At 41.7% G+C, this 10394-nt stretch overlaps 2 protein-coding genes across 2 annotated transcripts; both read left to right on the plus strand.

Annotated features, from left to right (window-relative positions):
* Positions 1-298: 298 nt before the first annotated feature.
* LOC100273272 (Cysteine proteinases superfamily protein) lies at positions 299-4532 on the plus strand. Its single transcript, NM_001147713.1, has 8 exons — positions 299-460; positions 572-701; positions 819-909; positions 1881-1944; positions 2762-2867; positions 2947-3001; positions 3260-3313; positions 4234-4532. The coding sequence occupies exons 1-8, from the start codon at positions 433-435 to the stop codon at positions 4369-4371; spliced, it is 666 nt and encodes a 221-aa protein (NP_001141185.1). The 5' UTR covers positions 299-432; the 3' UTR covers positions 4372-4532.
* A 2795-nt stretch (positions 4533-7327) lies between these two features.
* Positions 7328-9584, plus strand: LOC100281283 (uncharacterized). Its single transcript, NM_001154201.1, has 5 exons — positions 7328-8021; positions 8367-8472; positions 8563-8600; positions 8690-8779; positions 9129-9584. Exons 1-5 carry the CDS (start codon positions 7890-7892, stop codon positions 9357-9359), a joined length of 597 nt encoding a protein of 198 aa, NP_001147673.1. The 5' UTR covers positions 7328-7889; the 3' UTR covers positions 9360-9584.
* The last annotated feature ends 810 nt before the right edge of the window (positions 9585-10394 follow it).

Consider the following 10394-nt stretch of genomic DNA (forward strand, 5'->3'; position numbering starts at 1 on the left):
CTATAGGTTAAAGTGGAGTTCTAAATTCTCTAAAAATATCGTGATAACTATCAAACTATGGTACACAAAACATAGGTTTTTTTATAAGGTAGTCAAATATCTCTCAGTAAAAAATACCATAATATTATTCAATACCATTAATTTATCTTAAAACTCTAAAAATACTTTCTTTCCAAACCCCTTAAGCCATAAATCATTTGATGGTTTTTAGTTGTAGAGACGGACATTTCATACTCCATCTATCTGAACTCAAAAAGGGGGGAAATGCACTTCCTGAACTGGAGGATAGATGGCTCATGGCTGCCATCGTCTAGGCTCAACATCCGAAAGACGGGCCATGGTCGGTTTCCTTCCTCACCCCAGCGGCGGACATCTATCCGAAAATAGGCCGCACCTCGTCCGCTTTGCTCCTTGTTCATCCTTCACCTGCTGATGGCGGCAGCGGCGCGGCCATCCAACGGTTGGTGCCTGTACTCTCCGCCCTTCAAGGCTTCACTTCCCTCTCCTCATGTAGGCGGTATCCATCCATTTTCCGATTCTCACGCATAATTTTAACTCCTGGTCATGGTAGCCACTCTTCTCGCGCGCCTCCGGGACGGCACGGCCAAGTTCGAGCTGCTGGATGACTCTGCGTTTGCGCTTGCGCACGCGCCCCCGGCCTGGCCCCGACTTCACTGCTTTGCCAGGATTGCCCCCTCGTTGTACGTCTGCGTCATTTCTCCCTCGACTCTCTCTGCTTACCTGAATCGTTTAGAGGAATGGAGGGGAAGCAGAGTGAAGCTGCAAAACCTTGTTTGTTCTAACCTTCTCGTGGGCAGGAGGGGTGGGTGGTCGGCAGCGTTGAACAAGGTGGAGCATTACGGGGTTCAGAGGGTTACCGGCGATGGCCGGTGCATGTTTCGAGCGCTGGTAAGTTGCAGCATAATCTCCTACTGTGCGTTCGGATGGATTGTGCAGTATTCGTTTCGTTATCTATTTTGATAAGGTTCTTTCATTCATTAATTTAACAACCGAGTACAGAGATTGGAGAAAAGTTTCCCAAGAACTATTCTGAAGTGTTTCTATCACCTCAGTTACTAGCATGGGTCTTGTTTTTGCAACTAAAAGTAAAGAATTGAGAACAGATTCTCTAGCCTGTTTAGCTAATCTATGTGCCTTATCGTTGAATTGTCTTGGAATCTTGTAGAATTCTGCTGGTTGGGAACCTGAGATGTTTATGATCTCAGCAATTGTGGGTCAAATCCTCTAGTGTGCAGGTTTCTTCACCGGATTTTCTTAAGTCTTTACAGGCAGCTTGTAGTCCGATTTTTGCATCTTTGATTTGGAGAGTTTTAGAAGGGCTTGGTGCAGTTGTGAAAGTCATCAGGTCATGGGTTTCAAGCAGCCTCTCCATTTTTATGGAGGAAGGTTTGTCTCGCTTTATCCCTTCTCCAGACCAACTTATTTGAGAGTCGGTTATCCCTTTCCCAGACACCACTCTGCGGGAGCCTCCGACACTGAATCTATCCTCTTTTTTTTATTGTAGGAGAGTTTTCATCACCATGGTAGCCAATTGAGTTACTATAGCTTCTTATCTTTCGAGTTTTAGTTAAAAAACAACTCTTCAAGTTTTCTTTTGTTGGAGAGTTTTCATCACCACAGTAGCCAATTGAATGGCTAGAGTTCCTTATCTTTCGAGTTTTAGTTAAAAAAACAACTCAGCTTCAAGGGTGTGACATATCTAGACATTCATATCACAGGGAAACCCGGTGTGTTGCTCGGTAGCCAATTGAGTGGCTGGAGCCTCTTATCTTTTGAGTTTTAGTTAAAGAATCAACTCTTTAAGGGCGTGGCATATCTGCACACTCATATCACAGGGAAACCTGGTGTGTTGCTTGTAGGCTAAAGGAATGGCAAAAAACAAGGGGATTCCTTTGGCCCCAAGGGAGGAGGTAGAAGATGCAGGTAGCCTAAAACAATGCCTCGTACATAGATCAATTTCCACATTGTTGTTTTTTTCCTGTTTACTTTTGGCCTCATGTCTTGTTCAATTTTTTTATACTTCATAAGTTCGTATTAAAATAGCTTGACATGTAATAACACTTTGTGACAACGGTAGGACAGACTTAGGACTGGCAGCTCCCACATGAGTGAGGAAGAAATAACCAAGGCAAGCCTTACCCCTGCATTTTGCAGAGGGGCTGTGTCAAACCTAGGACCTTTTGGTTCAGTGGAAAGGCTTCCAACCACTGTGCTAGACTTGCTATGATGCCAATTGAGAGCTTCAATTTCAGTTCTTATCTTTGCCTGGAAGGACAGATTATTATATCATTTTTTTCCTGTCTGTTTTCCTCGTACACGCAGGAGAACCACTTGCCGTTGTATTAAGAATGAAAGAGTTTTTCACAAACTATGCGGTGTAGCACTATATAGCATTTCCAATTTACAACCACAACCTTTCATTGAAAACCTTCTGGAAAATCAATGTCGATTTAGACATATTTACCAGAGCAACAGACTAACAGTAAGCCCCACCACATTCCAGATATCTGGCACGATTTGGACTTTTGGACACTCAGTCTTACAACATATAGCATATTGTGACCTCTTTACTCTTCCAAACAAGTTTTTTTTTAAAAAAAAAATCTGCAAGCAACTTTAGCCTACAGATAAACCTAAGAATACCCATCTGTCACCTGTTTACTGCATCTTTGTTGTATGAGATTTTACTGTTGATAAGATATTATTTTAATTAATTAAAATGAATCTCCATTTCTCCTAGATGATTTACGGATGGCAGTGAAAGAAATTATATGTGACAGCGAGACTGGGCGGCAGGAGTACGAAGAAGCAGTTATAGCAATTACTGTGGAGCAATCATTGAAACGGTTAGGTTCCTATAACTTCCTAGTTTGCTTTGACAGCATGAACTGAGTTAAATATGCTAACCAATTCATATTTTTTTAGCTACTGCCAAAGGATAAGGAGGCCTGATTTCTGGGGTGGAGAGTCAGAATTCCTGGTATAGATTTCATTGTTCTAAAAACTTGAAGTTCTTAGTTTGTGCAGTCATCTTTTATTTATCAGATTATATCCATGGAGAATCTGATTGACATGATAGACAAGCTCATGCGTCATTCTTAATTGTACTTTTGTTGAACTTCTGAAGGTTCTAGCCAAAATAGATGGAGCAGAATGCTAGTGCTTTACTGCTCCGTCAAGTTGTATTATATGTCTGTCTTTTAGATATTATTTGCGTATAACATTTTTTTCCTTTCAGGTTTTGTCTAGACTGTGTCGGCAGCCAATAATTATTTATATTCCAGAGCGTGAGGTAATTCTACCAGCTTTTGGAATAATGCATTCATAGAGAGTTACTGGATCTTTGCTCCAGATCTGTATTGTTGTGACTTAAATGAAATTGAAATGGCCAATTCTGGTTGGCTGCCTTTATTGTGGAAGTGAAGAAGTAATAATCAAATGTACACATAATGGTGAATTTGAGTACCATCCTTATCATGGGAAAGAATTGTGGGGTGATAATATTAAATGATTTTAATAAAATAAAATAACACCATTAATTTGCAACAGAGCTCAGAAAAGGTTAAAGCAGGCGTAGGACTAAATGATCTATATAAAGTCATAAAGTCATAGCAATGTAGTATCGCATTTCAGATATCTGCTTCAATAATCTAATGCTCTGAATCCAGAGTGTTCTTGGATCTTGATATTTGTCAAGATCTTTAAGCAAAACTATGGAAGTATTTTTTTTCTAACAGTTAATTTGATGAATAATTACTTTAATTATATTTGATCTTTTCCCTGTATAAACTCAATCCACCATCGAATTTGAAATTCCTATTTGGATTAAAGCACTACTTTTCTAAGAATCTGGCTATGGGAACAATCTGAATACCCTGAGGATTACGTGCGAAGGAAGATGAAGTGGTCTAAAGGGTTCAAAATTTAGAAAAAGGATGGATTCATACTATCGTGATAACTTGACCGATTATGTGTTCATGTTGATTTTGAACGGTTTTTATCAAATGGATTCTTGTAGAAACGGTCTGAAAAGCTGAGGTGTTTGGCGGTCCGCAACAGCTTTTGGTGGTCTAAAACTAAAAAAAGCTGAAATAAACAGGGTCTTTGTTTCCTCGGGACATATTTGTATAGGCTATATTTGAAACTAAACCTGGCACTGTGTTATGTGATTCAGCTTGGCTCACATCTGTGATCTATCCTCCATGTTTGCAGTACCATGGTCGGGGTAATGGTTTCATTCCTATAGCTGAATATGGTTTGGAATTCACCAAAAATACAAAGCAGTGGAAGAAAAAGACACCAGTAAGACTATTATACAGTGGAAGGAACCATTATGATTTGCTTGTGTGACATAGTTGCAGAGCAATGTATTTTTCTAGTGCCCGTCGTCATACCATGGTTGTATTATTTTTTGTTTTTATACCTGTGCTTGTGCCCCTTTTTTGAGCCACCAATGGAATTGATTCAGTTATCCAAATATCAGTTTCGAAATATATATATTTCTCGTTTGCATGCTTTGATCGTGCATATTTCTCTCTCGTTTTCTTGGCAAAAATGGAGGCGACGTGACAGCAGTTTCACGGTTGAATAGGTAGTCATGTAGACATTCTACGGGTTAGCAGATTTACGAAGACGACGCATGTCCTGTACTTGTACTGTACCCCTTCCCTAGTGAGGTCAATGCTATTTGTCAACAATTTGTCGGAGATGTCGTTGAGGGCTAACGCTATCTCCAACCATACCATGTTGTATGTATTCATCATTTACATCCTTCTCTTACATAATTCTCTAAAATATTGTTTTCTCTATATCTCATTTCTCTTGAACAACATTTTTTTATATTAAATATCCATATTAAACATACATATATGTGTTTATAATATCCTTAGGGTTTGGCAAAGCTCCAGCTCCTGTTTCTTTAGCTCCAGATCTTGATCCTCGTGAGGAACTGATCCTCCTGATTCTCCTAGAGAATCAGAATTATTTTTAAAATCGTTTGGCAAGTAAACTGATTCTTATCTGCTGAGAGTTGGTGGTCTATGTCGATTGTCTATTTTACTCTTTGCAGTTCAACTTTGTTACAAACCAATAAGTAGGATGCATATACGGAAAAAATTATGAAATAATAACATATAAAATATTCCCATCATAGTAGTGCATAAAATGGTCTCAAATGTTTAATCCATAAATTGGCTCGTTATGTTTTTGTCCAATGGCAATTGCGGGTAATTTCGATCAAACTTTAAGAGGAGGTTCATATTTGGTTGGTTGAGGAGCTGTTTTAAGGGAGGGTGGAGCATGTTTTTTTAGATCTCACCTTTCTTCACAAAAACGACTCCTAATCTTTCAGCTCCACACGAGAATCAGTTTAAAAAATACACGTTTGACACGGCTCCTCCAGATCCTCGCTTAGAATCAGGAGCTGGAGCTGTGCCAAACGGGCCCTTAAATGTCTAACATATATTTCAATTTTATCTAATCTGTCATCTATATGTAGAGAACAGAATAAGATATAGAGAATAAAATCTTCTTATAGGATATGAGACATTTTATAGACTCGCGTAGGAGTCAGTCTAATGCTTGATATCGAATTATTAGCATTCATCCGTCGTGTTGTTTTTTTAGAGCTTAGCGCTCATCGATCATCATGTTCAAAGCATGGCTGACCGGAATATATATAAATTATCATGTTCTTGCATGAGACGTGGGATTTATGATGGATTTGGGATGTGTCACTTCTCTTTTATTGTACGTGTATGTTTGAGATAGACCACTAAGACTTAAATCTGGATTTTCGGTGACCAGCTCCACTAGTAGACATTAAAAGGTTTTAGGTTCTAGTTCCATTTTGGTGATCGATAATAACGTGAGTTTGTTGTGAATAATGTGTGTTTTATAGAAATAACTTAGTTCATAATTTAGAGATATGTTATCTCTCTGTCCCGGACCCTAATGACTCTCACCCACATAGAGGCTTGGGCGCTTGGTTCACATAGAGGAGATCGAGCACACAACATCTTATGGAAGACATAAAGGTCGCTTTTGTGTTTATCAATCGATTAGTAGCAAGAGCACGTATGCTATTATGCACACCGCAATCTAAACCTCTCTAAACTGCCCACGTGTTGGTTCCTGATCATGTTTAGGTTCAACACCTTGTCGCCTATACCCCCACACTCTCTAGTAGCCTTCTTTTTAGTCCTTTACTACCACGTGTCCGTCCACAACAACACATATTGACAAGTAGAGATATAGCCTACTAGCATCCACATCGACATGTTCTCTAGTAAGATTTGCAAACATGGCATGTGCATGTCACAACGAGACATATAACTTGTATGCATAACAACTATAACGAACTAACTATATCTTTATCGGATATGATTGGGTTTTTTCTAACCTTATTTCAGTTTAAGTCAAGGTGTTCGTCCATCAACTACCGTCCAAGGCTCACATTGGTCCTTGAACTCTTAAAATGACCAGTTTAGTTCTTAAATTTATATTTTGAAGTCATTTTCAACTTAGAATCACGAAATTGATTGTTTCAACTCTTAAACTTTGTACATTAGGCTTAATTTCATCTATGAACTACACAATTGGTCAACTCCAGGACCACCCACAAACGATCATCACTATAGTTGTTTCCAACAATTTACCAATCCTATCTCACACCTCACCTCTTCTTTCGAACTTTACTCACCTCTTATTTCGAACTTTTACTCTATAAACAATGAAAAAAACAGTATTTTACACGGCCATATCCATATGTACGATCTGTTGACACAGCTTTAGGTAGTACTAGTGTCCTCCGATGTCGAATCGGATAACACACCTTTGACAATATTCATATTTTAATATAAATATATTTAAATATGCTCGAATATAAATAATCAGAATGTTCGATTATAATCGAAACGACTAGCTTCCTCCCTCGGCCCTATTGTCAACCACTCTCCCTGACAGTACGGCGCGTATAAAAAATGCATACGCTTCGTCCTTTCAGTCTCGTTAAAAATTGGAGAAAAAAAGCAGAAGAAAAGAGAGGCGAGAGACTTGAATGCCATGCCAATGCCATACAATGCGCTGCAGGCTGCAGCTAGCCAGTTCTGAACCGAACTGCCAATCATGAAGAAACAAGACAAGAGGATAGTCCGACGAGTGCAGCCGGAAAAAAAGGCTGGCCGACGTGGGCCGCACCGCGCCTGGTCGCCTGCCCGGGCAATAATATCTCCCGCCAGGCAGCCAGGCCGCCACGCCACAGATTATGACGCCTAGGTCCCGCTCGCCCCTCCACCCATGGGCCATCCGAGCAGTCACCAGTGCTTGCTTCTCCCGTACTTCTTCCCGGTCCCCCCACCGCAGCTGAGCTGCGGAACTCCTTACTCACCGACACGTAGGTCCCACCCGCTTGTGGCCCCGCCACCAGTGACCCAAACCATCAGAGCATCCTGTGCACGGAGCTTCCTCCTCGAATGCGCACTAATGGTGGTAGTAATAATTGCTCATTAGTTTAATGAGCAGCAGGTAGGCACTGTGCTGGCTGTGCTGTGCTGTGCCTCCATCTTCCGATTCCCATCCCCCGTCGTCGCTTGTTTGGTGCTGTCTTTTCCTTTCCGCCGCGGCAAAAGTGAGGAGCGCGCGGGCGAGTTGGGGGAGACGAACCCGTCATAACTCCCTCGCTTAATCGCGTCTCGTGCTCCTGCCTCCTGCGTATATAAACGCGGCAATCGGGACGCCCGGGGAGGCGTTCGTTCTCCTTCTCCATCCCACGCGCGCGCAGGCCAAGGCCGGATCGGCGGCCTCTCAGATCTCGCCGGCCGCCGTGAGACAGAGACCGAAGGGGGGGTTGACCGGTGCTCGGGAGGAAGATGTTTAGCGGGACGCAGCAGAAGTGCAAGGTGTGCACCAAGACGGTGTACCCGATGGACCAGCTCTCCACCGACGGCGTCGTCTTCCACCGCTCCTGCTTCAAGTGCCAGCACTGCAAGTCTACCCTCTCAGTACGTTCCCTTTGCCTTGCCCATGCTCTTCTCTCTTCTAATGGGTAGGTGGATGGATCTGTAGGGTGATGCAATGTAGCATCGGGTAGTAGATCTGCGAATTGCCGCAGCGAACAGATCTGGTGCGAGTTTCCTAGTACCAGGAAAATTCTACGCCCAGGAGAGGTCATGACTTTGTCCGTTTCCCATTCGCTAACTTGGTGAAAGAGGATTGGGCAGGGAATCCATGCAAATGGACACTCTTATCTGATCTTCTACTTAGGACGACCTGTCGATGTCTAGGCAAAGATAAGCAGCTCTGCGAGGTCTGACAATCTCCGTCTTCATCCTTTTCGCCTTTGACAGCTGAGCAACTATTCCTCGTTCGAAGGAGTGCCGTACTGCAAGACCCATTTCGAGCAGCTGTTCAAGGAGACCGGGAGTTACAACAAGAGCTTCCAATCACAGTCACGTACGCTTTCATTCACTACCGAAACCATTGGCATGCAAATACAAGTTTTTGTGTTTCTGTGATCTGATGCTCGTGGTGTACTTCTTTCAGCTGCAAAGATTACTCCGGAAAAGTTGGCCCCTGAGCTGGTGAGTTCCAGCATGTACGCGTTCGTTTTTTTGTCTGATTGTATTTTGAAATGAAGAAGTGACAAGTTTGTCCAAAATCTGCTATCCAGACCAGATCACCAAGCAAAGCTGCAAGGATGTTTTCAGGAACACAAGACAAGTGTGCGACTTGTGGTAAAACTGCGTATCCTCTTGAGAAGGTAATTTTGATCACATTATGTTGTTGTACTTTTCATTATTTCCTCTCAAAATTTTGGGATGTAGCTTGTGGCATCTAATTCAGTAGTTCATCAAGGTCAGTATTTGCTATGGAACATCTCAGGGTCAATCACCATGGGTTCCAATGGCTTTCACAACTGAACAAATACTCGTCCCCTTCTAGTCATGTTACCCAGGTCGTGCTGACAGCCTAAATTTTGCTCCATTTAATAATAAAACCAAATCTTTGTTCACCTTAATTCGTCTAATTATCCTTTCTTGATTGCCTTGAGTTATCAAAACTCTTATGTGGACAGTGGTTCTAATGCATGGCTGTTAAAAACATTGCAGGTAACAGTCGAAGAGAAGTCCTACCATAAGTCATGCTTCAAATGCTCCCACGGGGGCTGCGCGATTACACCTTCCAACTATGCAGCCTTGGAGGGCATCCTCTACTGCAAACACCATTTCTCCCAACTTTTCAAGGAGAAGGGAAGCTACAACCACTTGATCAAGTGCGCGTCCGTCAAGCGCGCTGCTGAAGCACAGCCAGAACAACCGGCCTCTGATTCCTCCTCCTGACCACGCCATTTAAACAGTGGGGGTTTGGAGGCGAGAGAGTTGGGAAGCCTCCTGTTTCTACTTAAAACCGCGTGATGTATGTTATTCCATCTATGCCCCGAGGATACTAGACTACTACTCTATTTTGGTATCCTCTGCTGTGCTAGCTGGATCATATCAGCGAACCATGGAATTGCTGTCATTTTCAATGAAACTGTTGTGCATCAAGTAGTGAAATCTTCACTGAAATCGGGTATCTTGCCTTTATTGATCAATATATTATCTATGTTGTTTTGTTGTCTTTAGTACTATGCAATCTGGTTTGGTAAATGGTCAAACTAAAAGGTTCTTTTTGGTTGAGTTGGTTGAGTGAACTTTCTTTTCTCTAGATATAGGTCAAAAAGCGACCCATTTTTGGGAGGTTTCTTTCTCCCAGAAAGGGAAATTGAAGAAGCTATCTCAGACAAGGGTTAAGGCTATCTCCAGTAAACTTTATATGATTGTGCAAAACACTGTATTGTAAATTGCATTGTCTGTAGAGTGAAATTTAAAATAAAGTATGCGATAGGTTGAAGACTCATCATACTCACAAAGATTTTTGAAGCACGAGCATAAGCCTAACTACACTATTAATATCTGACCTATCATACTCTCACAAAGATTCTTCAAGCACGAACATAAGCCGGCTGTAAAGTTTCCCTTGTTTCTCGTAAATATAATATAAAACGTACGTGCATCTTAGACCGGCTCCAGCGAGAACCTATAAAAGCTCTTGTCCTCTAAATATAAAAGCCCATGTCCTTTAAATATAGAGGTTTGTCAGATCCGTTATCCCTCCAACAAAAGACTCTAAAAGGTCCTCTAAAATTTAGAGGACGGCATGCCTACGCTATGTATACATGGTGTACGGTAGTTCTCTATACACTACTGATTCATGTGTCTGCGTTCACGTGCTGACGAGCGGTAATAAATAATATAGAATACCAAATCTGGTAACACTGTTGATATAGAGGATGAAATTTAGAGAATATTACTGGAGATGAAGATATAGAGTAC

The sequence above is a fragment of the Zea mays genome, chromosome 1 (genome assembly GCF_902167145.1).
Source record: "Zea mays cultivar B73 chromosome 1, Zm-B73-REFERENCE-NAM-5.0, whole genome shotgun sequence".
Lineage (NCBI taxonomy): Eukaryota > Viridiplantae > Streptophyta > Magnoliopsida > Poales > Poaceae > Zea > Zea mays.

Bases quoted from the DNA above. Each gene is read 5' to 3' on its own strand.
- LOC100273272 (NM_001147713.1), top strand. From the start codon at position 433: ATGGCGGCAGCGGCGCGGCCATCCAACG. The intron at 702-818 runs GTACGTCTGCGT...TCTCGTGGGCAG, and splicing joins GCCAGGATTGCCCCCTCGTT to GAGGGGTGGGTGGTCGGCAG. The intron at 3,002-3,259 runs GTATAGATTTCA...TTTTCCTTTCAG, and splicing joins GTGGAGAGTCAGAATTCCTG to GTTTTGTCTAGACTGTGTCG.
- LOC100281283 (NM_001154201.1), top strand. From the start codon at position 7,890: ATGTTTAGCGGGACGCAGCAGAAGTGCAAGGTGTGCACCAAGACGGTG. The intron at 8,022-8,366 runs GTACGTTCCCTT...CGCCTTTGACAG, and splicing joins ACTGCAAGTCTACCCTCTCA to CTGAGCAACTATTCCTCGTT. The intron at 8,780-9,128 runs GTAATTTTGATC...AAAACATTGCAG, and splicing joins CTGCGTATCCTCTTGAGAAG to GTAACAGTCGAAGAGAAGTC.